The sequence below is a fragment of the Oratosquilla oratoria genome, chromosome 6 (assembly GCF_046742065.1).
Source record: "Oratosquilla oratoria isolate Oo_2021 chromosome 6, ASM4674206v1, whole genome shotgun sequence".
Lineage (NCBI taxonomy): Eukaryota > Metazoa > Arthropoda > Malacostraca > Stomatopoda > Squillidae > Oratosquilla > Oratosquilla oratoria.
Window position 1 is genome coordinate 70,998,454 of NC_134782.1, and position 27,921 is coordinate 71,026,374.

The 27,921-nt window shown below is 43.7% G+C and overlaps 1 protein-coding gene across 11 annotated transcripts in view; it reads left to right on the forward strand.

Annotated features, from left to right (window-relative positions):
- Positions 1 to 27,921, forward strand: part of LOC143026595 (uncharacterized) — a 321,375-nt gene that overhangs the window by 275,393 nt on the left and 18,061 nt on the right. For 6 of the 11 annotated variants that reach the window (XM_076187254.1, XM_076187265.1, XM_076187258.1 and 3 more), the window contains 5 exons: positions 4,883 to 5,179; positions 5,835 to 6,090; positions 8,295 to 8,471; positions 13,008 to 19,645; positions 26,541 to 27,145. In XM_076187254.1, the coding sequence (XP_076043369.1) occupies positions 4,883 to 5,179; positions 5,835 to 6,090; positions 8,295 to 8,471; positions 13,008 to 19,645; positions 26,541 to 27,145 (7,973 nt within the window). The remainder of the gene's footprint in view (positions 1 to 4,882; positions 5,180 to 5,834; positions 6,091 to 8,294; positions 8,472 to 13,007; positions 19,646 to 26,540; positions 27,146 to 27,921) is intronic. The other 5 variants (XM_076187255.1, XM_076187256.1, XM_076187257.1 and 2 more) reach the window with 5 other exon arrangements.

Genomic DNA, 27,921 nt, shown 5'->3' on the forward strand with positions numbered 1-27,921 from the left:
CAGTGTAAAATTAAGTGTTCTGTGCCTTATGTTTGCTGGTTCCATCAGGGCCAGTTTGTTTCTGTAGCCTGGCCTGTTATATGTTGGTATTCTTTTAGTGTTAGGTTGTAATTGAGAGGATTGAGAGAAACAGAGGGAGTAATTGGTGAGGAACAGTGTTGGTTTGGGAAAGGTGAGGGTTGCATGGAACAGATTTTAGTGGTAAGGCAGATATGTGAGAAAGCTTTAGGAAAAGGGTTTTTTTTTTTTTTTTTTTTTTTTTTTTTTTTTTTTTTTGTGGGGGGTGGGGGGGCCTTTATGGATTTGGAAAAGGCTTATGACAGGGTAGACAGAAAGGTACTGTAGGAGCTTTTGCAGATATATGGGATTGGGGGAAAGCTGTTTAGAGCAGTTAAAAGTTTTTATGAGAGCAGTAAAGCCTGTGTTAGAATTGGAAATGGAGAAAATGAGTAATTTGAGGTAAAGGTGGGACAGCATCAGGGATGTCATATCACCATGGCTGTTCAATGTTTACATGGATGGGATGGTGCAGGAGGTAAAGATGATTCAAGAATATGGAAGAAAGTGGGAGGTGAGCCAGTTGTTGTTTGCTGACAACACTCCACTTGTGGCAGGGTCAGAGGGTGGAGCAAGGGAGTTTGGGGAAATATGTGATAGGAGAAAGTTGAAGGTAAATATGGGTAAAACCAAAGTGATGAGATGTACAAAGGGAGAGGATGGCAGTGAGTTTGAACTGAGTCTCAAAGGAGAGAGGTTGGAGGAAGTGGTTAGCTTTAGAAATTTGGGGTCACATGTGGCAGGAAGGGGAGGGGTGGAGGTAGAGGTAAACTGTAGATTGAGAGAAGCTAGGAAATGCCTTGGGGTATTAAAAAGTGTCATGAGAAATATGCATCTGGGAATGAAATCAAAGAGGAGGTTGTGTATTTACCTAGTTGTATTACACGGGAAGGGGAGCTATGCTCATGGTGACCCATCTTTGTATCTCACAACATCTAGTTTGTTCATAAATTCTTGTATGGTGTTTGCACACACTATTGTTTTGTCCAATTTGTTCCAGACATCTACCACTCTGTATGGAATTTCTCTCTCCAGATCTCTTCTATAACTGCCCTTTTTGAGTTTCTTTTCATGTCTCCTTGTTTTTCTTCTATCCCACATTAATAGGTCTCTGTCAAGGACTTCCATGCCTTTCATGATTCTGTAAATGGCCAATAGATCTCTTTCTCTTCTTTGTTCCAGGGTTGGTAATTCCAGTTTAGACAATCAGCTCGTATGTCAATTTTGAAAGTGTTGATGCCATCTTTGTTGTTGCTCTTTGGATTCTTTCTATTTTCCATATATTCTTTTTTGTACTGGGTGTCCATAGTGTTGTTGCATACTCCAATCTTGGTCTTATCAGTGTGACTAGTATTTTCTTTACCATTTCCTTGTCCAAGTAATTAAAAACCACCTTTATTGATCTTAGTAAATTGTAGGTTTCTCCAACTATTTTGTTTATCTGCTTGTCTGGGGACATGTCTTTGGTGATGATTACTCCAGATCCTTTTTGGAACCAACTTCCTTTACTTCCTCTGTACCAATTTTATATTGTTCTGATATTCTTTTTTTACTTTTTCCAAATTATGCTGATGGCTTTGTATGTGGCAGAGACATTGAATTTAAGAGGGGATAACTGAGGACGATATGGATGGTTGGGGAGAAATGGTGTTGAAACAGAGGGGAATGTATGTTGATCAAAGAAGGGAGAAGTCGGGAAATACCAGTGAATGGAGAATGGCTGTTTCTAGATGATTCTGTGATGCAAGGATGTGAGGGTGTAGGAGATAGGGGGGAAGGAGTAGGGAGTGGCTATGTGTGATTGATGTTTTGATGTAGCCCAAAGGGGTTTCTCCCTGTCTTCTATATTTTCTGCTTGAGAGGACAGAGGGTGGGGGTTGCTGATTAAGAGAAGCAGCCTTGCTGTGGATGTATTGTGTGTTGCTGCATTACTTCTGACTGAGGGTATTGGGTGGAAGGCAAGGATGACCCTTCATCCACAAGGAGCTAAGATGAGAGGGAAGAAATGGTAGTGGATTGGAATGGAATGGGTGGGATTAGATACTTGCCCTTTGACTTGGCTACCTCCCTTGTAAAAGGGAAAAAGCCTCCTTGGTATATAAGACCTATTTCATTCTTTATATTCATGTGGGACCAGTGACAATTACCTATATGTGGGTGTTCTGCAAGAGTGACAGTGGAACTGCCATCAGGAGGTGCAGTCCTGAGGAGCTGACTCTTGGTCTCTAGACTGGACCCAAGATATCTCTCCCAACTATAGTTTTTTCCTTTTCTTACACCCTGTTACATACATAGAGTTGACAACTGGTGAATGCTCCCCTCCCCAAACTACCTTGATGAAGTGACAGTCCCACACTCACACAGCACAACAGTAGTCCAAAGTTTTCCCCTGAGAGATCTATGGGAGGGCCCAAAGACCATTGCCAGCCATTCTGGGACTACGGATTTCCCACTTAATGAAATTTGACAGAGCAATTAATTATCAGTTATGAATCATATAATGGCTGTAGTGCATGCCTTGATTGGTTATCTCTCCTTCTCTTATGTTGCATGTTTCTGCCCCATACAATACTGTCAACACAATAACCCCTTCATACAACCTCCTCTTAGCATCCATTCCTAAATGTCCATTTCTCATTACACTATTTAATCCCCCAGGACATTTACTCACTCCTCAATCTACATTCTACCTCCACTAACACTCCTCCCCCTCCTACCACATTCGCCCTAAATATCTAAAGCTGTCCATTTCCTCCAACCTCTCTCCCTTAGTACTTGCTTCCAATTTGCTGCCATCCTCTCCCCTTGTGCATCTCATCACCTTACTTTCACCCACATTTATCTTAAACTTCCTTCTTTTGCACACGTTCCCAAACTCCATCACTATCTTCCTTAATCCCTCCTCAGATCCTGCTACAAGTGCAGTGTTGTCATCAGACAACTTGTTCATCTCCCATTTTTTCTCCATTTTTCTTTAAACACCTCCAATCCTCAGCCCATTACCCTTGCATTTACCTCTTGCACCAACCCATCCATATAATCCATATATACATTGAACAGCCATGGTGAAATGACACATCCATGGTATATAGATAGATAAATCATTCATATACACTAAGAACATTACTGGTACCACCAGTACTGAGTGCTGTAGTACACTAATTACTTCCATCCAATCCAACATTACATCTTTGACCACTGTTCACATATATCTATCATTTGGGAATTCCCTGAAACTGCTTTTCCTGTGATAGTTGTCCACCTGTTCTATGACATAGGTAAAGGGAGTATGAATATAGATTCTTAACCACTTCAGTATTAGACAAATTCTCACATGCAGCATTGGCTGCCATATGTACAATGTAACACACTACTCACATTATAAAATATAAAGTCACTGCTGTATTACTCACTCTCTTTTACTCTGACTAATAATAATAAACACAGAAAACATGATCAAACCCGTTCACAGAGTCAAGGGGTAACTATGTACAGTTACAAAAAATATATATGAAATCAAAATGCCGATGCTGGCAACCTTGTGTACCCACTCATGCCTCATGATGCCTATGTAGGCATCATTGTACCAAAGTGGTTAAAGGGAGTATTAGATCATTTCTCCAACATCAGCCCTTGGGTGAATTAGTATGCTTTCCTTTCTCTTGTTTCCAGTTGCCCTATGTGTGTGTGTGTGTGCACACTCTGTCTTTCTGTGAGATGTGTAGATAGAATTTAAGATGGATGTATAATGGTAATTATTGTATAATTTCACAACTGGAAACCTGCTGCCTCACAGTAGCTGGCAGTGGTCCTTGGACCCTCCCATAGATCTCTAGGAAGAAACCCTGTTGTTTCTGTTGTATTAATGTGGGACTTGAATGTCACTGGCTTGTAGTAGTAGGAGTAGGGGAGCATTCACTTATGGGCTGTTGTATGAAAAAGTGGTGAAATTGCGAAGTTGATCAAGAGGGGTTCAAGGCTTCCTCCAGTGAACAACTGTCTGCCCATCCAGATGTAGGTGAGGCTGCTGCCAACTTTCAAAAATGGGTGGCAGTGAAATGATTCTCTCTGACATCCATCGTGCAGAACCACCATTTCCAGGTTCCATTCATTGGTCCCTGGATGTGTCCATAGAAAGACTTAGCTATTTTATGAGTAGTGTATTTGTGCACTTGTTGTTTTTTGGTTTTCTGAGTTATGCTGTATTCAATTGGACTCAGTTATTTGTTACTGCCATTAAGAATGGGAAATTCTTAGATTGATCTCTCCATGGAGGACCTGTAAGGACTAAGGAGTAAAGGCTGCAAGACTGTCATCCACTTTGCTGCTAATTGTATGGCTTATATACAGTAGTGTTAACGTGAATGCTGCAGCAGTCTTAGTCTTAACAGTTATTGCAAAAGTAGTCCGTAACCTGGTATTAGAGGTGACAAAATGCTTTTTCTGTCATATATTGATTATGGAGAATTGTGGAATAATGTTGAATAAATTGGCTGCCCATCTTACTCTTCAGTTGGACTTGAAGGAGCATGAATTTGTAGTTAAATATAATTCTAACAGTGGAATGAATCATTTAGTACAACTTGTTTTGCCGCACATTTAATGGCTATCGTGATTTAATGATTAACACACACATCCATAATTCCCACCTGCTATAAGACTGTAAACTATTGAAAGATATATATTTTCCATTAGGGTTAGGAGGAAAATTGCTTTAGAAATAAATAAATAAATAAATAGATAAAATATCTTATGGCTGGTGGGAAATGGGTACGTGTGTGGTGGTGGTGCTGCTGGTAGTGGTAATGGTGGTGGGTACCTTCAGGTGATGGTTAGTGAGGGAATGATGGTAAGAGGGCCTATGCCAGGGGGCCCAGGCAATATAGGCGGACCAATGGGGCCAGGGGGGCCTCCAATGTTGCGACCAGGCCACCCTCACCACCACCCTCCTATAATGGGGCCAGGACCCCCAATGGTTGGCATGGCTGGGCCTCGCCTACCTCCACACATGGGCCCCCATGGGATTCCAGGTGGGCCTTCTCTTCCCCATGGAGGTCCACCAGTAGGCCCCCACGGCCCCATGCTGCCTCCCCAGCCCCTCAGGCGACCTCTTCTGCTTCAGGTGAGACTAACACTTGCATTACCCTTTGTGCCCCACTTGCTTGTTGCATGTCTTGACCATATTTGGTTTTGTGTTTTGGTGTGCCTACGTGTTGTGGCAGATGACAGTGCAGCATGAGTCAGGCCTAGGGAAATGGCTGCTGCTTGTGAATCTAGGCATTTGGATTTATCATAGGCCAGTTAACAAAGTACCACAGATTTTGTATTAAAGTATTATGTAGGTTATTTCTTACAATGTTTTTATTTAAGATTAAAGAGAAAATCAGCTTTTGTACTTGTACTGAATTATAGCACCATCATGTAGTGCGATGAGTTATTACAAGGGTTATGATCATTTTATGTTTCTAGTGATTTTAAAAAGCAATCATGCATATGACAGAAATGTCTTGTAAATCTACTAGGCAATTTGCCTTTTTTTTTTTTTTTCATAGAACTAAGTTTCACTTTAGCTTTTTTGCTTTATGTTATAGTCTGCTTAAAGCTTATTGTGTTAGTGACAAGCTGAATGCATCATATATGATTATATTGTAGCTGATCATGTTGCATGATTTATCCAGATGAGTGCCAGGGGTATTTTAACTTTCATGGCACTGCGGTCCTAAAGGCATAGCTTGATGACATAACCGATGTGTTAACCATGAGTCACATTTCTCCAGGAACAGCCACTCCTCATTGAAGATTTGCTTGAGCAGGAGAAGCAGGAGCAGCTGAAGCAGCAGAAAGCTGCTCAACAGCAGCAGCAGCAGCAGCAGCACCATCACCACCACCACCATCATCAAGAACTTGCTGCTTCTGCCTCAGCGACTGGAGGAGGACCAGAGGACTTGCCCTTGAGTGATGTTGACTTTGAGAAGCTGAAGGCAGATGTGCTTAATGTTTCCAACCCTCCTGCCAACATAAATCTACAGCCAGGTAATTAGCTTTCAATTTTTAGTCCATTTTTCTATTTTGATATGGACAATAAATCAGGGCTGTGGAGTCAGAGTCTGAGTCAGAGGCAATTACAGTCACTGGAGTTGGAGTCAGAATCGGAAGCAATTACGGTGTCACTGGAGTTGGAGTCGGAGTCAGTAAAAATATACTGACTCCGACTCCAGTTAAATTTACACTTTATAATGCCTTCGTTTAGTCTGTAGAGTTATGCAGTGCACACTCCTTAGAGGTACATACATACATATACCAAGGCTTTTTTTCCCCTTACCAGGGGGGTAGCCAAAAAGGACAAGGCACAAAAACATTCCCACCCATTTCATCCCCGAAAACACTCCACACCCCTCCACCCTCCCTCCCATCTTAGCACCTCCTAGATGACGGGTCATCCCTGCACCCTGTCCACTGCCCTGGGTCAGAAGCAGTGCCGCAGGTATAGGTAGATTATATTAAAAAATTATTAGATTATAGGTAGATTATATTTAAAAAAAAAAAAAAACATTATAAAATGTAATAAATCTCATCGTCTTATCTTCGTGGTCATTCCACTAAACCCCCAAAATGTCATTGTGCAACGCTGGCTTTCAAATTTATACATAGAGCAATAAACATTCAAAGTATTACTTGAATAAATTAGATAAACACCTTCTGTTGACACACAGTCACGGGAGCTGTAATATTCCCGTCAAGTTTCATATGTGTCGTTTCCATCACTCCATCAGTTTGGTGGTTTCTCCCACTGCTGTGTTGCCAAACAGTAGGATAATTATGATTTCAACTGTAGACTAACACAATAATACTATCTCTTCTCTCCTTTCCCCTTATTTGTCCCCTCTATCCTTTTTAACATTGAATTATTGAAATAAGGATATTTAAAGTTGAAAAAAAGGTTCACGTTTCAAACATGTTCAGCTGTATCTTGTATTGTACTCGTATCGATAAGATCAGTTCCAGAACCAGAGTAATGTCCATCACAATAATCACATAGCAGTACCAGTATATAGTTAAATCAAGAGGTACATTATAGAATCTTTATTTTACTGAATTTTCTTCAATATCCTTTCAAAAAATCTCTACTTCAGTAATAAAGTATTAATGAAGAGGTCAAACATAGGAAAGCCACACTATAACATATATCTTTATTCTTTGATATAAACCAGTTATAATGATATAAGTCTACTCAAGATTGGAGCGTAAGTGTGTTGTATAGGCTTTATAAAATATGTAGGCTATAATCAGTTAATTACATGAAGAGGAGTCGGAGTCGGTAGTGCCAAAAATAGAGGAGTCGGAGTCGGTAATGCCAAAAATAGATGAGTCGGAGGTTTTGTGTTCCGACTCCACAGCCCTGCAATAAATCATTGTATAATGGAATGATAAAGGGAAAGTAATGCCTGTTAATGGTGAGTCCTTTAAACTGAATATGATATAGGGGAAGTTGTGTGTTAGTTTTTATATGGAAATTCTCAAATGCCTTTTTTAGGTCTTTAGTTACCATAACCATTGTTAATGGTGGAACTTTCTTGGTGAATCACTCCAGCATTTGTTTGGATTAAATGAAAAATGAGGAAGTGAGGTAGAGGGGAGGGGTGAAAAGAGTGTTGGCAGATATGGTTAATCAAGACCACAATGATGGTTTAGACATATGGAAATATGGAGTGAAGAAAGATTAACTAACACAGTATTGTGGAAGGCAGAGTTGGATGGAGGGAACTTGAGGAGAAGACCAATTATGGGATGGATAGGGTGAAGTGGGCCTTGGATACTAGGAGAATGTTGAACAGGGAAGGGAAAGGATAAGAGATAGGAGTGAGAGTAGTGGTTGTGAAAGGATGAGAAACTGATGTGGCATAAAGGAATTTCTACTTCTCTGCTCTCTTATTTCTCTAGTAGATGAAGGGGGGAGGGTCACCATATAATGAAACATAGGAGGGAAACCCGCATCAACTGTTGGGCCTTACTGTGCCTTGCTGCATTGCTTTGACTCAAGCAATGGACTGGGGATAGATGATGCTTAATCAACAAGGATCTAAAATAAAGGGACAAAATTGTTTTGGATGGATGTGAGATGGTTGAAGGATGGGTGTATACTTTGACTAGGCCTCCCCCTTTGTAAGGGGGGAAAGACATGTTGGTATATATATATATTCATATTGAACAATGCCTAAAGGAATTTTTTGTTTCAGGAGGCATAATGTCTGGTAGTGGGACCATTCGTCCTCAATTCCAGCGCATTGCTGGAGGACAGCCAAGCCCAGTGGCTCCACCTCCACCACCTCAAACTATTTACTCTCCACAAGTCCCAGCTCCAACCATCACACGTGCTGTCAGACCTCCAGGAGATCCTGGTCTCCATCCAGGTAGTTGTGCAGTGGGGTGCAGAGTTGAAGAAATTATTTGTGTATGATTAGTTATTAACATATACCAAGGGCTTTTTTCCCCCATACAAGGGAGGTAGTCAAAGTCAAAAGGTATAATTCCACTCCCATATGAGGAAAGACTGGCTAAATTGAAATTACCACTTTGGGACAAAGAAGAGAAAGAGGTGACCTGGTGACCATTTACAGAATCCTGAGAGGCACAGAAGTCCTTGATAGAGAGGACCTACTAAATTGGGATAAGAGAAATAAAAGGGGAGATTCACTATAAACCCACTATCGGAGAAAAAATTACGGAAGTACAGGGAAACTGTATATTTCGACTATCTGTAGTCCTCTTCAGCAGAATGCTAACGTGAAGTTAAGGTACAAGTATATATGAGAAAGTGAGGGGTACATAAAAGGGGATGGGGAAAGTGGGGGGACTCAGGTTACATGCCCTTGAAATGGTTGGGTCAAGGAAGGACAGTTTGCGGTATTTTGTCCGACCGCTCTTGACATGATTTTGTTGACCGCTAACTTCGTAATACAATCTGGGGGCCACTGACCTTTTGAGGTATTAAAGTTGGGATAATGTTTTATTAGAGAAGATTCTACAATTTTCCTTCGATAGCTACAGTGAGATTTAAAAATAATATGATGCATTATCCCAATCTAATCTATGGTCTTTTTGGCTGGCATGAAGGAACACAGCAGAGTTAACTTGTCCATATTTTATGGAGTTTTTATGTTCATTTAATCTCGTGGACAAATCCCTGCCAATTTGGCCCCAGTAGACATCATCACAGTCTTTACAAAACTCCGGGGTATATAAATTGCCTTGTGAAGACTGTGATGATGTCTACTGGGGCCAAACTGGCAGGGATTTGTCCACAAGATTAAAGGAACATAAAAACTCTTGACATGATTTTGTTGACCGCTAACTTCGTAATACAATCTGGGGGCCACTGACCTTTTGAAGTATTAAAGTTGGGATAATGTTTTATTAGAGAAGATTCTACAATTTTCCTTTGATAGCTACAGTGTGATTTAAAAATAATTGATGCATTATCCCAATCTAATCTATGGTCTTTTTGGCTGGCATGAAGGAACACAGCAGAGTTAACTTGTCCTTATTTTATGGAGTTTTTATGTTCCTTTAATCTCGGGACAAATCCCTACCAGTTTGGCCCCAGTAGACATCATCACAGTCTTTACAAGGCAATTTATATACCCCGGAGTTTTGTAAAGACTGTGATGATGTCTACTGGGGCCAAACTGGCAGGGATTTGTCCATGAGATTAAAGGAACATAAAAACTCCATAAAATATGGACAAGTTAACTCTGCTGTGTTCCTTCATGCCAGCCAAAAAGACCATAGATTAGATTGGGATAATGCATCAATTATTTTTAAATCACACTGTAATTTCCATTCTCTCTAAACTGGCTTCATAAATTTTCTATGGTTATCAAAATACACAAGTGAAAGAGAACGAACGATTGAGCACTGACTTTATTTTTTATAATGCGATGTGCCCCGGAGTGAAGAGATTAAGAAACTAGAAAGATTACAAAGAGCGACAACCAAACTAGCACCGACTCTCACCGAACTAACATATGAGCAAAGACTATCCAAACTGAACCTACCAACTCTGGAACAAAGAAGAGAAAGAGGAGATTTGCTGACTATCTACAGAATAATGAAAGGAATGGAAGTTTTAGACAGGAACGACCTGTTAGTGTGGGAAAAAAAATAGTTATAGAAAAAACTTGAAAAGGAAGTTTCCCACACAGAGCGATTAATACATGGAACAAATTAGACAACAAAACAGTATGTGCAAACACTATACAAGATTTTAAGATAAAACTTGATGCGAAGAGATACAAAGACGGGTCACCATGAGCATAGCTCCCCTCCCGTATATTACAACTAGGTAGATACACACACACACACACTGCCGTAGGGTGGTGTCTGGCTGTCTCGAAAAGAGGCTGCAGCAGATCCGAGGTGAATACACACACACACACACACACACACACTAGAGCAAAGAAGAGAGAGAGGAGATTTGATAGCTATTTACAGAATCATGAAAGGCGTAGAAATAATTGATAGAGAGAATCTAATAAAATGGGATGATAGAAATGCAATAGGACATGGAAAGAAAATCAAGAAAGACAGCTATAGAAGAGATCTGAAAAAGAACAGCTTTCCTCACAGAGTATTAGACAGTTGGAACAGTTAGATGAGAAAGTGATGTGTGCAAAAACATTACATGAATTTAAAAATAGATAAAATGAGATATGAAGACGGGACACCACGAGCATAGCTCCCCTTCCCGTAAAATACAACTAGGTAAATACACACACACACACAAAACCGTGAGCCTGTCGTACTACAAGGATGGCTTTGTGAATCCCCTAATGGCAGGGTATGGTGAGATTTTTACAACCACTGATGCACTGACTGCACTGCAGAGAGTAAGTGACAGGAGTTGGATCCCTCTCTGCTGGGCTTGGGACAGTCATGATCTACACAGACTCAAGGGATGCTTTTGACATCATCCAGTCAGGGAATACAATGAATGACATCTAGTTAACAACATCAATCCAGCACTCACTGCAACTTTTGCACCAGCATGAGATATCTGTAAAAATTCATTGGATCCCCAGTCATATTGGGATTCCAGGGAATACTATTGCAGATGCTGCTGCTAAAGTAGTGACAAGGTTCAGCAGAATCACACTGCCCCTAGCACCCACAGTCTCATAGTCAAGGGCATCACCATCAAGGAGGCCAGGTTGATGGCCAAGGCCAACCACAGCAGCAAACTTCATACCTCGGAATCAGCACTGTGGTACTACCTCATCACTAGGTACGAGACAGTCCAACTGCCTCTTGGTAGAAGGGCAGAATCTACTGTCCACAGGATCTGCCTTGGATATCATCATGAATGCTGCAAACTCTGTAGTGCTGAGGTGCAACAGCCCATCCACCACAATCTGCTACAGGGCAGAACCAATGTCATTCTTTGCCTAGGTCTCAACCCACTACTCACCTTGGCTGGGGTGGTGCATTACCTCACTATCTCCCCTTCTGAGGCAACCCTCAGTTTCTTGGGGACACACCCTCCCCCTGGCACTGCCTTGCAAGTGAGGGGTGCACCACCCTCTATCTTAGGGCACTGCCACTACTAACAGTGGCATCATGTGGACAACAAATCCCATGTGTGAACTATTCCAGACCACCTGCAAGGTTAAGGTCCAAGTAGGTACTAGGTCTGCAAACCAAGAAAAAGAAGACAACAAAAAATGCATTTGTGGCTGGGTCAGAGGAAGTTCTCAGGCAGCTAGTGGCAGAGATTGGGAAGAAATATTAGAAGAGAAAGTTGAAAGTGAAAGTGGGCAAAAATAAGGTGATAAGTTGTCCAAGGTCACAGTCATTTGGAGATAAATCAGAAAGGAGAGAGGCTGGAGTTAGTGGAGAGCTTTGGTATTTTAGGCTTACATGATGCAGAGAGTGGTGGAGTGGGGGTGAAGGTAGATTATAGAGTGAGAGTGGCATGTAAATATTTTAGTGGAATGAAAAGTGTCATGAGAAATAGGTATCTAGCTGTATGAAGGTGTGATTATACTACAATGCTGGGACAGAGATTTGGGATTTATGGGAGGCTCAAAGGAGGGGTGTAAGGGTTTGTGCTGAAGTGTTTATTTAAGAAGTATGTTGGGGGTTACAAGGATGGAAAGAGTGAGGAATGAGGAGGTGAAGCAGAGCTGGAAGCAGAGGTTGATCAAAACATACTGGAATGGTTTGAGCATGTGGAAAGAATGACTGAGAGAAGATTAACAAAAGAGCATGGAAGACAGATAGACGAGATGAATTTGAAGGGAAGATTGAGTGAATGGGAGCCTTGGGTACAAAGGAAATGTCTGTTGAGTAGGGAAGGGAGAGGGCAAGCGATAGATGTAAGTTGAAGATGATTGTGAATGGATGATAAATTTACACTGGCCAAAGGGATTTCTTCTGATCAGCTCTATATTTTTGTGAGTGAATGTGGGGGAAGGTTGCCATGTAATTAATGAAGGCAAACCTCCACCTGTTGTAAGGCACTGCTATGGAGGTGTTTTGTCTTGTTGCTTTGCCTCTGATGTAGATAGTAGTGGGCATGAGACAAGTATGGTCCCGGATTCATAAGGATCTAAGATATAAGGGAAAACAAATTTGTGTGGAAAATGGGTGAAGGGTTGGTGCATGCTTTGGTTGGCCATCTCCCTTATAAGAGGGAAAGAGCTTTTTGGTGTATATGTTATGTTTTATTAGTGTTGGAATTTTTTTTCTAGAAGTATGTGGAGGGGAGTGCTCTCTTCATGTCAGTTTTGTTTATCAGAAAAGTGGAAGAAATACTATTGAGAGAATTTGCATTATTAATTATGGGTAATTTCATTAACTATCAGGATGTCATTATGTTTTGTTGAAGATTTTTCTAGTGTAGATTGATTTGTTATATAGTTTTATTAGAATTATAACATCATGCTTTTTTGCAGCTCTTCTTCAAGCTGGTGGGTCACGAGGTGCAACTGTGAGTAGTGCTGGGAACATCAGTATCCGTACACTACCACAACCAACCCTTCCTCCAGAAAACCCACAAACAGAGGCTGATAAGCAACAGCAACTACAGTATGAGAATTGGCTAACACAGCAACATAGTCTCATCACCAACCAACAGAGATATTATGAAACAGAGATAACTAAACTACGCAAACTTAGGAAGAATCTGAACAGCCGTCAGCGCACACTTAAGAAGAGTGGGAATGAGCTGAGTGAGCACGATGCTGCTGAACTTGAACGTGTGCAGAGGGAGGCTGCTGCTATACAAAGACAGTTAGACCAGTGCAGAAAATCATCTCGTCAGCATGCTATAATCATGACAGAGTACAATAGCAAGAAGAGACAGAAACAACAAGCACAAATGATTGCCTCACAGGGGAGTATTATGCCCCAGGGACAGGTGATTGCAGGAGCTTCCCCCATGGCATCCACAGGCCCCCCAGCATCATCACCCCTCCACTCAACACCTCAAAGTCCCCTCATGTCTCCTTCACCCTCCTCCCAACCCGGTATGGGTCCAATGATCCATTCTCCACACACACCAGTAGCATCTCCCAATCCAACAGCTGTACCTCAGCATTCACCACACTCCATGGTGGTTCCATGTCCTCACCCATCCCCTGGAGATCATAGTCCCTTTAGTCCACAGCGCATGCCTTCTCCCGGTGCAGGTTTTGCTGACCAAAACATGGTGCGGTGTGGTTATTCAGGTCCCCAGGGTATCACCCAACATATGCTTAGTGGGACTGGCATGCGGGTGCGTATGCCAGGTCACAGCCCTAGCCAGCCTGCACCTCAGCCAGGTCAGGTGTCACCACATATGATGCCTGCACGACCTCCTTATCCCCCCCAGGGTGGTCCCATGGTATCCCAAGTCCAAGGTTCACAGACAGTGATGATGAGACCTCAATATCCACAAGGAGTGGTTCCTTTAAGGAGACCATCAGGATCAGGAGGTCCTATTCCCAGCCCAGGGTCAGTCAACTCTGGTCCAATACCTAGCCCAAGTGCCCCTGTTCTAAGTCCCATGCAGCAACCCAGCATGAAGCCCAGTCCTGTGCATAGTGGTCTCAAGAGTCCTGTACCCTTGGCCAGTCCTCAAATGAGACCACAAAGTGTGGAGAACCCAGGAACACCTTTGACTCCTCGGAGCATTGATGCAGTAGGTGCACCCAGCACACCTCATAGTGATTCAGGGGGAGGGAGCTGTAGTCCCATGATGCCCCGTACTCCTTCAAGTGAGCAAAGCGGGGATGCTGGAGCATCGCGACCTCCCTCAGTTGCCTCAGGACCCCGCCCATCTCCGGCAGGAAGCAGTAGTGGTGGTTGTACATCAGGTAGCAATGGACCTATCGGCAGTGGTGGTGGAACAGGTGGCATGGGTAGTGGTGGAGGCAATTCAAGTGTAGTTGTTAGTACTGGCAGTGGTTTGACTACTGGTGGAGGAAGTAGTGGAAACAGTAGCAACAGCAGCAGTGGTGGTGGTGGAGGAGGTGGAGGTGGCAATAACCCTGCACCTTTGCCCCCTGCCTATGGCAACTTTGGTTTCTTCAGATTTGGCCTGAAAGGTGGGGCTGGCAGTGGTGGGGTGGTACTGAGGAATCGATGGGGTTTTTACTGCATCGGTTTAAAGGGTGGAAGCCCTTTCATGGATGGGGGCCCTCAAGGTGGACATCCTGTCACTAGTAGTGCCTCTAACATAAACATAGCTACTACTAGTTCATCTGTCACAACCACTTCAGCCATTACAACCACTGCAACCACAGTAACTACATCTGTAGTGACTGCTACACAGCCATCCACAAGTATATATAAAACAGAGGCTAGCACTAGTGAAGAAGGACAAGAGGGCTTAGCGCACATTCTTAGTGAAAGCCTGAAAGGTCCTGTAGTACACTTGCCCCTCTGCAGCACCTCCAGCATTCCCATTAGCCAGCCAGCCTATGCCAGCACCGCCTTAAATCCTCAGCTGACCTCAAGTGCCAACAAGGTCATTGTGCCAGAGCCTGCCAAGTCCGAAATTCCTCCATCAAGTCGTCACCATTCTGTGATTGGTATCCCAGGTGGTGGGGCCATTCCCTCACAGTCTGGCATCATGTACCACAACTCTGCAGTCCACATGCATGCCATCCGCTTACCATCAGCTCTTCCTGCACCCAACTACTCTAATTATGGGCAGCCAGGCAGTACTGTGGGCCTTAGCAGCAGCAATAGCGGTAGTATTAACACCACTGGTGGAGTTGGGGCCAGTGGGGGCTCTGTGGCTGTTGTGAGTGGAGGGAGTTTAAGTTCAACAAGTGGGGTCTTGGTGCCACCACCTATCATGTCAATCAGTACATCGTCCCCCATCACCACCACAAAGGCACTCCCTCCCATGCTACCTCCAGATGATGTGTCCACACTGACAAGTATTGTAAGTGCAAGTGAGCAGGTGAGTAGTGTCCTGGTTACCAGTGCAGTCACACCTGTTGGGGCTATTGGAGTACAGCAGCAACACCAGCAGCAGTTAGTTTCCAGTGCGCACACACACACCACTGCTGCACTAGCACGGCCACTTGTCAGTTTACCCCCACGGGAGTACCAGCAAGTAAACACGCAACATCAGCTTGTCACTCATATTGTTGCTCAGCCAGGACAGCAGTCCTTACCACAGCAACAACAACCACAGCCACAAGTACAGCAGCCACAGCAACAATTTGTACAACAGGGCCAGCAGATGATTGCTTCAGGAACAGTTGTGCAGTCCGTGGTACCTGGTGGAGTACGGGTGGTCAGTACTCCAGTACTTCGAGGTGGAGGACAGGTTATGGTGCGATCAGGCAATGCTCAGGCAGGGGTCCGGCTCATGATGATTCATGGTGCCCATCCATCCGTCCGCACTCCTTCACCTCCTGTCAATCGTACAGGCACCCCTATGATGCCCCCACCAACACCCAAGTCTCCTGCATCACACTCGGCCAGCCCAGTACCACGTGTTTCTCCAGCACCTTCCCCGCTTTCCCATCAGGGTTCTCCACATTCTCCTCAGATGAAGGGAATGTCCCCAATGATGGGGTCTCCAGCACCCAGTCCTCTTGGCAGCCTGGCCACTCCTCCTACTCACCAGAATTTAGTTATCAAAAGAGAACCAGGGGAGAATGAGGAGAGAACCCTGCAGACTGGAATATCCACAACCACAGTACCTGTAGCTGTCAAGAGTGAAGTACCTGGAGAGGTTTTCACTCGAAAGGGTGAGGAAACCCCAACTGCTCAAAATGCATTACTGAAACAGCTTTTACAGAACACAGCGTGTGCAAGTTCATCACAACCTCAAAGTTCTGGATCCTTTGTGTTGGTCCGTTCTGGACAGGGTCCAATACCAGCCAATTCAACTTACCTCTCCCAGGTTGCTTCACAAGTACCAAACCCTGCACCTGTCATGCTTTCACGCACCAATGTGACAAGTGTGGGTAGTACTGTGCATGTTGCCGTTTCAGGAGGGCCAAACGCTCCAGGTGGCCACAGTTTCCAGACGGCTGCTTCCGCCCCTACTCCTGCTCCAACACCGCCAGGTCAGCAGACACATGCAGTGGGATTGCAGCAGACCATAACTGGACCACGCTTGGCCCATGTAAGCCAGAGCAGTGCACCACATATGGTTCTTGCTCAGCAACATCCTCCCCAGGTTCAGACAGTTCAGCAAGCACAACCTCCACCTCCTCCTCCCCCTTCACTTCCTCCACCTCCTCCTCCCCCTCCTCCACCACCCCCTCCTCCTTCTCATCCCCCTCCTCCACCACAGCCCCAACCTCAACCCCAGCCACAACCTCCCCAACCTCAGCCTCCTCAGACCCAGCTTACCCCACATATAATATCACAAGGGGGTGGAATGGTGAGTGTACAGCACAACATGATGCGACCAACTGTTACTTATGTCACAGCTCCTCCTCATGCAGGGGAGCAGCCCAGCCACCCCAGAATGCACCATCCATCTAGTCAACACATCCGGCAATTGCATCATCCACATCATCCTTCCCAATCTGTTCATCCCGCTGGACATCACATCATATCCAGTCATGCTCCAGGTCATCCTCATGCACATGCCTCTCGCCACCCTGCTGGTCACCCTTCTGTGGGTCATCCAGTACATAGCAGCATCCATGCAGGAACACATCCAGGTGTTCGGCTAAGCCATCCAAGTCAGCAAGCACAGCCGCCTCATGTTGGCATGGGACTCCATGCTCAGCGCACCCTCACAGGTGTACCAACTCCAGCAAGCATTGCTGACCGTGTTGACAGCAACCCTGGCCTCAAGAATGAGATGAGGGTCATGATTCCTGAGACAGTCATGACTGCAGGCCCTGGGGAACACACACCAGAAATGACGACTCCCAATGATGATTCTATGGATCCTGAGGAGGTCAAGAAGGCAAAAAAAAGAGCCCAGCAGGCAAGACGCAAAAGTCAGAGCAAAGAAACCAAGGGAGTGCAGCCTGCTAAGAGGGCACGTCAGGGTTCAAAAGTTGAGGAAGACTATGACACATACATAGAGGCTATGATGCAGCAACTTAGAGCAATGCCTCCACTACCTATTCTTGAGCCAGAAGTGCCCAAGAATTTTAATGTTTGCCCAATATTTGGCTGTGGAGACCTGCACAAGTTAGGCCGCAGGGACTATAATCATCGTCAGGGAGATATAGAAGGTCCACAGGGGCAGGCCCATGTAAGAAACATGTGTGATTTTTATAACACACAGCCCTTTGGTGACAAGCTACCAATAGTTACACCCATGAAAATGGGACCAACCGAGAGGGGCTTCTATAATCAGGAGTTCACTCCTCCAAAAATTGGCCTTCCATTGGAAGAGTGCTCAGCTGATGCTGAAGTTGCTACCTCAAATGCCAAACCCAACCCTTGCACAGGTTCACATACACCTACTAGGGAACCTGACTCTCCAGACACAGTCTTGAGTTCATCCTCATTGGAATCGGTCATGCCAGAGTCTCCTCCTCCATTTCGAGGTCTCAAACTTATTGACATGGAAGAAGAACATCCAGATGATAGTAGAGACCGTTCTATGTCTCCAGCCATCCCACTCCTCATTCCCTTACCCCTTAAACCAGGACAGTTCTCCAGTCAACTCAGGAGTGATCAAGACAAGATCAAAGAAGAAATGGACAAAGAGAACTTACCAGACAGTGCAAGCCTTGCAAGTATTACACTAAAGAGTCGTGTTGGCCAGACTCCTGCTCTTCCCTTAAAGGACCTAGGCAATGTTACCGTGACATTGACACTTTCTTCTCAGGCTGGGGATGATGTGTGTCATGTATTACGCTCCCTTTCTAACCTTTTAAACATTGCTCCACCTTCAGCATATCAAATCTTGGAACGCTCATTGGAGCCCAAGAGTGGTGTGCCCAAGACCTACTGCTATGCCAAAGATGGTAAAGAGCAGGTGGTGGATATACAGAGTATTCTGAATGGGCAGGCCCGCTTTTGCAAACACTGTGATGTTATCATTTTCAGTAACTTCATCAGTAAAAAAGTTGCCGATCTTCTCTTTCTTGGTAAAGAAGAAACTGAGGGTGTGGATGACATTTCTTTTTGTTCCCAACAGTGTTACGTTCAGTTTGCATTGGCACACAGAGCAAACCTTGATGAAAAAGAACTTAATGGTACCAAAGTGTGTGACTTCAACAATTCATTTGATGATACCAAGGACTCTGCCTCAGTCATGTCAGAAGACACTATGACAGACTGGTCTAAAGATGAGGGGCTTGATGAAGTACTCAAAGTGCCTACATTGGAAGATCCTAAACGAATTGGGGACCGTAGGGCAAGTAAGCACAAACTGAAAGAAGATTCAGAGGATGAATACCCAAGAGATGCAGATGGGAAGCGTTTCAAGGGTAAGAAATACAAGTACTGGACTCCCAATACACTCATACTTCCAGAAAAATATGAAAAACCTACAGAAAAAGAGATGACTGATTTACTCTTCAGGATGGGAATAACATACAGAAAGCCAAGACTGCGTGATGATTCAAGACAGTGTGTCCTTTGTCATCTTTACGGTGATTATGTTGGAGATGGACCCTCTCGGCTTCTGAATTTTGATGTTGATAAGTGGGTTCACCTTAATTGCACCTTGTGGGCAGAGGATGTATATGAAACCATGAGTGGGGCATTGATTAATGCAGATAGTTCAGTGAAAAAAGCTTTGAATATATCATGTGAACACTGTGAGGAACTGGGTGCAACAGTGAAGTGTTTCAAAGTGCGGTGTAACAAAGTGTATCATCTTAATTGTGCCATGAAAGAGGGCTCAACATTTTACAAGAATAAGACAATGTTATGTCAGGAGCACACCAACAAAGGAGACAAAGATAATGAGCTGTCCACTCTTGCAGTTTTAAGGAGAGTTCTTATAGATCGTGATGAGAATAGGCAAGTGGCAGAAGTAATGCACCACACTGAGCATAATCATGTGGTGCGTATTGGATCCCTCATCCTCATTGCCATAGGACAGCTGCTTCCGCACCAGCTCCAAGCTTTCCATACGCCAAGCTGCATCTATCCTATTGGATACAAAGTGGTCAGTACAAGATTCTCTTTATCTCTTAAGTGTATGTGTGTGTGTGTGTGGGGGCATGTATTTACCTAATTTTTTTATGCAGGAAAAGAGCATAACTCATGGGTTCCAGTCTCTTACTCCATAGTCTGTCATATCAAATACCTTGTGTTCCATCTTGGTTTATATCCTTAATAAATCAGTCATTGTCATGAGACTTACTAGATGGAAACCCCACAGCCCCACAGTAGTTGGTTTGCCAGTTGTCCTCGGAACCTCCCACAGATCTCTGGAAAGAAACTTGGGATTATTGTCTTTGTTGTATCAATGTGTCACTAGCTGAAAGCTGTAGGGAGAGAGCAGCAGTTGCTGGTTCACATCTCCCCAAAAGGTGTAAGATATACAACTGAAGTTGATAGAATTGGGTCCAGTCCAGAGATGGAATGTCAGTCCCTCAGGGGCCGCACTCCCTGGTGTAGGTGATGAAGTTGAAGATGGGTTTTGAAAAAGGGGACCTTTGCTGTCCATCTTGCAAGTCCACCACATACAAATACCCATCGTTGGTTCTTTTATAACCTTGTATTCCAATTACTATACTTTGATTTGAATTTGTATAGGGACTAATGATGTGTACCAGCATGTGATGGCCCTGCAAGGTGATGAGTACAAGGGTAGAGGATGGCAGTGAATTAGAAGTCTTTTAAGGGGAGAGGCTGGAGGAAGTTGATAGCTTTATGTATTTGGGGTTGCATGTGACAGGAAAGGGAGGAGTGGAGGTAGATTATAAATTGAAAGAAGCAAGTAAAAGCATCGGAATGAATGCAAAGAGGAGATTGTATGAAGGGGTGATTGAGCCATTGGCATTGTATAGGGGCAAAGACTTGGAATTTAAGAGAGGCAGAGAGGAAAAGTTTAAATGTGTTGGAGACAAAATGTCTGAGAAGTATGGTAGGGGTTACTAGGTTGGATAGAGTTAGAAACAAGGAGGTGAGGAGGAAAGCAGAAGTGGAAATGGAGATGGTTGATAAGGTTGATAAAATATTATTGGGATGGTTTGGACACATGGGAAGAATGAGTGATGAAAGATTAATAAAAAGGTGTTGAAGGCAAATCTGGAGTGAGTGAACTTTAGGGGACGACTGAGGATGAGATAGATGGATTGGGTGAAAGGGGTTGAGCAAGAGGAGGATGTCAATTGAGCAAAGAAGGGAGAAGACAGGAAGTAGGGATGAGTGGATATTTATAGATGATACTCTTATGCAAAGAAGGGAGAGACAGGGGATGGGAGGGTTAAGGGGTTCTTATGTGTGAATGATATTTTGACAAACCAAAGGGATTTTTCTCTTTTTCTGCATGAGAAGATGGGGGTTGCTGATTAAGTGAAGCAGCCTTGCTGTGAATATACTCTGTCTTGCTACATTTGCTTCTGACCCAGGGCATTGTGTGAGATACAGGGATGACCTGTCAGCCATGAGCTAAGATGAGAGGGAGAAAAGGATGGTGGATGGGAATGGAGTGGGTACATGATTTTGACTTTGTTATTTCCCTTATAAGGGGGTTAAAAGTTCTTGGTGTATAGGTAAATGAACCCTTTTCCCTCCAGGAGGTGTAGTCCTTGGGGACTGACACTCAGTAACTGGACTGGGCCCAAAATATCTCAGTTGACTTCAATTGCATTTCTTTGCACTTTTTTCACAATTACAATCGGGGGAATGCTGCCACCAAGTATTCCCACTTGGATCGTAAGAGGCGAGAAAATCAGGATGGGGATGGGGACCAGGCATCCTTCTCCCTGTAGCCCCACAGGGGACATTCAAAAAAAGAAAAAGTAAAGGCATAAGAGGGTCTAGGAGTTTTCCAACCAGCACCCTAAGGTTTTGGTCTTTTAATGTGCGTGGATGTGGTACAGATGAGAGTAAAAGGGAAGAGATAGATAGTATGTTTGTGAGAAGAAAGATGAATGTGTTGGCTTTGAGTGAAACAAAGTTGAAAGGGAAGGGCAAGTGTGAGTTTGAGAGTGTAGTTGGGAGGTTCTCAGGAGTGAAGAGAGGGCAAGGGAGAGAAGGGGTGGCTATATTAGTAAGTGAAGAGATAGGTAAATGTGTAGTAGAGTGGAAGGAGGTTTCTTCAAGGATGATGTGGATGAAGGTGAAACTGGGAAAGGAGATGTGGGTTTTTGTAAGTGCATATGGGCCTGGTAGTGAGAACAGTGTAGAAGAAAGGGAGGCTTTTTAGTAAGATTTAAATGAGTGCATAGAGGGATTAGGGAGAAATGTCAATGTAGTAGTATTGGGAGACCTTAATGCTAGGGTAGGAAATGAACCAATTGACGGAGTGGTTGGGAAATGTGGAGTTCCAGGAAAGAGTTGATGGTGGAGATGTTTCTAGAGAGTTGATGATAGCAAATACAGTGTTTCGGAAGAAAGTCGAGCATAAGTCCACATGGGAGAGGATGGTGGATGGAAGGGTGGTAGATAGAGCATTAATGGACTATGTAGTGGTAGATAGGAGTACAATAGGAAGAGTTAAGGATGTACATATTCTAAGGGGAGAGAGTGGGGGAATATCAGATCATTTTTTGGTGGAAGGTAAGTTGAGAGTTGAAGATAGATGGAGAAAGAGGAAAAGGACAAAAGGTAGGGAGGTGCTTAGAGTGAAATCTTTAAATGAAAAAGAAAAGGAGTACAAGAAGCTGAGAGAGGAGTGGGAGGGAGTGAAGGATAGAGCAGAACTAGCTGTGGAGGAGGAATGGGAATGGTTCAAGGAGGGAGTCACAAAGTGTGCAAAAATGGTGTGTGGAACAAGAAGGACGGGAGGAAATAGAAAAAGAAGGATAGTAAATAGTGGGATGAGGAAACGAAGGTTGTAGGAGAGAAGAAGCGAGGTTTCACAATTTGGTTTCAAAATAGGATGAGGGAATCATATGAGGTACAAAGAAAAGAAAAGAGAAGTAAAGCACAAGGTAAAAGAGGCAAAGATGAGAGCAGATGTGAAATGGGATAAGAGTATGACAGAAAATTTTGAAAGTAATAAAAAGATGTTTTGGAAAGAACTTAAGAGAGGAAGAAGAGGCGAATCAAGTAGAGAAGAAAAGGTAAAAGGTGCAAATGGAGAGATGATAATAATAAAAGAGAAGGCAGTAAGGGGAAGATGGGCAGAGTATTTTAGGGAGTTGCTAAATGTGAAGGAGGATAGGGAGGGAAAGATAGTTGCAGTGGGAAGTGCTAAGAAAATGATTGTGATGAGTGAGGAAAATGGAGGAAAAATAAGGAAGGATGAAATGAAGGCAATTGTTAAGATGATGATAGCAGGTATGGCACCTGGTCTGGATGGATACCATGCAGAATGTAAAAAAAAAAAAAAAAAAAGAGGAGGAGGTACAGTCATGGTGGACTGGCTGGTGAGGTTATTTAATGTTTGTTGGAGAGAGGGTAGAGTGTTGGTGGACTGGAGGAGTGCCTGTATAGTTCCACTTTACAAGGGAAAAGGGAACAAGTGTGAGTGTAGTAGTTTCAGAGGGATTAGCTTAAGTGTAGTTGGGAAGGCTTATGGGAGGATCTTGATTGAGAGGAATAGGAGAGGAACAGAGGGAGTAATTGGCAAGGAACAGTGTGGATTTAGGACAGCTAAAGTTTGCGTAGATCCAATTTTTGTGGTAAGACAGATATGTGAGAAACCTATAGGAAAAGGTAAGGATGTTTTTTGGGCTTTTATAGATCTGGAAAAGGCTTATGACAGGGTAGACAGGAAGGCACTGTGGGAGGTATTGCAGATATACAGGATAGGAGGAAAGCTTCTAGGAGCTGTCAAGAGTATTTGCGAGAGTAGTAGAGCATGTGTCAGGATTAGAAATGGAGAGCGTGAATGGTTCGAGGTAAAGGTGGGACTTCGTTAGGGATGTCTTGTGTCGCCCTGGCTGTTCAACTTATACATGGATGGGGTGGTGCGAGAGGTAAATGCAAGGGTGGTGGGTCAGGGATTGGAGGTGTTTAAAGAAAATGGAGAAAAGTGGGAGGTGAACCAGCTGTTGTTTACGGACAACACTGCGCTTGTAGCAGGATCAGAGGAAGGATTGAGGAAGTTGGTGACAGAGTATGGGAGATTGTGTGAAAGAAGAAAGTTGAAGATAAATGTGGGTAAAAGTAAGGTGATGAGATGTACAAGGGGTGACAGTGGCAGCAGACCGGAAGTGAGCATTAAGGGAGAGCAACTGGAGGAAGTGGATAGTTTTTGATACTTGGGTGTGAATGTGGCAGGAAAGGGTGGAGTGGAGGTGGAGGTAGAATGTAGATTAAGAGAAGTGAGTAAATGCCTTGGTGGATTTAAAAGCATAATGAGGAATAGACATTTGGGAATGGAGGCTAAGAGGAGGTTATGTGAAGGAGTGATTGTGCCAACAGCACTGTACAGGACAGAAAGATAGAACATAAGAGAGGAAGAGAGAAGGAGTTTGAATGTGTTTGAGATGAGGTGTCTGAGAAGTATGATGGGGGTTACTAGGCTAGATAGAGTGAGAAATGAGGAGGAGAACAGGGGTAGTAAGGGAGTTGGGAGATAGGGTGGATGAAAGAGTATTGGGATGGTTTGGACACAAGGAAAAAATGAGTGAAGAAAGACTAGTAAAAGAGGTATGGAAGGCAGATGTGGAGGGAGTGAGCATGAGGGGGCAACCTAGGATGAGATGGATGGATGGTGTGAAAGGGGTTTTGGGGAAGAGGGGAATGTCTGTTGAGGAAGGATGGGAGAGGACAGAAGACAGGGGTGAACGGAGGATGGTTGTATATGGGTGATGTTGTGATGCATGAGGTGGAATGGGTGGGGGGATGGGGGATGAGGTAGTATGTGTGAGAAAAATTTGACACAACCCCAAAGAGATTTCTCCCAGTCTTCTCCTTTTCTCCACGAGGGGACAGAGAAGAGGGGTCGCCAATTTATCGAAGCAGCCTTGGTTTGGATGTGCTGTGTGCGACACTGCTTCTGACCCAGGGCAGTGGGTGAGATGCAACTTCATCCAGGAGGTGCCAAGATAAGAGGGAGGGTAGAGGGTGGAGGGGAGTGGAGTGTATTGGGGATGCAGTGGGTGGGAATGGTTTTTATGCCTTTTTCTTTTTGGCTACCTCACTTGTAAGGGTGAAAAAGCCTTTGGTATATGTGTGTATGTACAATCGGCAGCTGTTCTCTTCTTCCTACTGCTTTGAACCAGTAACATGGAAACAGTTCCACATTGATATAACATAGCAATCCAAAGTATCCTCCCATTGAGATCTGTAGGAGGTTCTGAGGAATGATCCCAGCCACAGTGAGGCTAAAGGTTTTACACCTTGTGAAATTTGAGGCAACATCTGATTGATTGCAATCATCTATTGTTCCAGCTTGAGTTAAATCACCTAAGCTATTCTAATCTTGCATCTGTATAGATAGCTGGGTCAGAAGCAATGCAGCAAGACACAGTACATCCATAGCAAGGCCTCTTCATTTAATCAGTGTGAACCCCCTTCTCCATCCCCTCGTGTAGGAAAAGAGAAGACAGGTAGAAATCCCCTTTAGGCTGCATCATAATATAATTCCCACATAACCACTCCATATTCACCCCCCTGCCCTCTCCCATCTTTGCACCACAGTATCATCTATGCACATTCTCCACTCACCCCTATCTCCTGCCTTCTCCTTTCCTTGCTCAAAGTCCCTTTCACCCCATCCATCCATTTCATCCTTGGTCATTTTCTCAAGATCAAGGAAAGAAAGAGTGGTGGCTGGGAATGGGTACGTGTCTTTTGACTTTGCTACCTCCCTTATCAGGGGAAGCCTTTGGTATATAGATAGATGGAAAACTGTATTTCTTCATGCCCTTTAGATATTTAGTCTTTCTCAATTTGCGTTCATGACTTGTTAAAGTTTTCCCTTCCTTAGTCAAGAGATCTCTTCTGTCAATGTAGTGTATCCCTTTAGTAAACTAAATATTCAAATCATATCACCACTTTCTCTTCAATCTTTTAAACTTGACAGACCCAGTGCTTTTAGTCTTTCCTCATATATTTTATCGGCCAGGCTGGGAACTAGTTGGGTTGCTGCCTACTGTATTCTCCTAATCTTGCCAATATCCTTCACTTTGTGTGGGAACCATACCATACCAAGGCTTTTTCCCCCTTACAAGGGAGGTAGCCAAAAAGGAAAAGGCATAAAATCATTCCCTCCCATTCCAATGTCTTCTTCATGCTCACATTTTTTGTGTTTAAGTTCCTTGATCCTTGTCCTTTCATCTTCAGAGACATCTGTCATTACTCATTAACTTTCCAATAACTGCTGGTTACCTTTTTTGCTGCAGCTCATGACTTGAACTTTTTATTTAAAGAACATGGGTGCAAGTCATCCCCTTTTTTATTATTTATTTATGAAACATGTCTTCATTGTTATCAGTTGGTTGTACCAGAATCAGTGTGTGTTAACTAATTGTAGCATAGTGAGTCCTCCTTGTATGGTAATTCTTTATCTGGTAAATTCACAGTTACGGTATTTGGTAATTACTACCCTCGATTCTATTTACGGTAAGAAAAATTCACAGATACGGTATCCGTTAAATATTTTGAAGAGGAAAGAGCAGGGAGAAGGTACGTCTGCCATATCCTATTATTACATGTTATGATGGGTTCAGTATACTGTAATTTCAGTTTGCAGTAAGGTTTTCAGAAACGCATATGTACCGTATAACAAGGACTTACTGTATACAGGAAAGGAGCAATGCTTTGGGGTCCTGACTCTTTGTTTTTTAGTTTTCATACATAGCTTAAAAGTTGTGTATATGTGTGTGTGCAGTGTTATTTGCTAACAAAAAGTATAATAACAATAAGATTAATTGATTCATAAACAACATATACTTAACAATATTTATTTTATGTTTTTCCTTTGATTTCCAATACAGGTTCGGTTTTACTGGAGCATGCGACAGTTACACAAACGCTGTACCTATGAATGTTCCATCTATGAGTCAGAGGCCCAACCTGTTTTCCAAATCATAGTTAAAGAAGAAGGGCATGATGATCTTACCCTCACCAGTATATCACCAAAGGGAGTATGGAATAAGATCTTAGTTCCCATTGCTGAGATGCGTCAGAAAGCAAATGTCGTTGGGCTTTTTCCACAGTATATCAGTGGGGAAGATCTGTTTGGCCTGACTGAACCAGCCATTGTCCGCATCCTGGAGTCCCTGCCTGGCATTGACACCCTCTGTGATTACAACTTTAAATTTGGACGAAACCCTCTCTTTGAGCTTCCCTTAGCTGTTAATCCTACAGGTTGTGCCCGGTCAGAATCCTTCTCCAAGAACCACTTGAAACGTTACCATGGCCATCGCACAAGTGTTGGTACAGAAAGACGGGGTACTAACATACGTACTGCTGCCACCATTGCCAACCTGACCATGAACTATGACCCATTCATGCCATACACCAAACAATTCAGTCATTCAAGGTCCTCTCAATACAAGAAAATGAAGAATGACTGGCGAGGAATGGTTTACTTGGCCAGGTATGTGAATTTTCTCTCATCCCCCCCCCCCTTTCTATATTTCTTTCTCCCTATCTCTCATCTGTTTATCTTTTGTCTCTGTCTCATTTGTGTATATCTCTTCTCTCAACCATCTGAGAATGCATATGATTTAATGATCTTCATACATACATATACCAAAGGCTTTTTCCCCCTTACACAAGAGGTAGCCAAAAAGAAAAAGGCATAAAAACCATTCCATCCCTAATACACTCCACTCCCCTCCACCCTCTACCCTCCCTCTTATCTTGGCACCTCCTGGATGACAGGTCATCCCTGTGTCTTGTCCACTGCCCTGGGTCAGAGGCAGTGTCGCAAGACACAGCACATCCACAGCAAAGCCGCTTCATTAAATCGGCGACCCCTCTCCTTCCCCTCATGCAGAAAAGGAGAAGACGGGGAGAAATTCCTTCGGGCTGCGTCAAATGTTTTTCACACATACTACCTCACCCCCCCATCCCCCCACCCATAGCACCTCATGCATCACAACATAATCCATATACAACCATTCTCCATTCACCCCTGACTTCTGTCCTCTCCCATCCTTCCTCAACAGACATTCCCATGTTCACTCCCTCCACATCTGCCTTCCATACCTCTTTTACTAGTTTTTCTCCACTCATTTTTTCCATGTGTCCAAACCATCCCAATACTCTTTCATCCACCCTATCTCCCAACTCCCTTACCACCCCAGTTCTCCTCCTCACCTCCTCATTTCTCACTCTATCCATCCTAGTAACCCCCATCATACTTCTGAA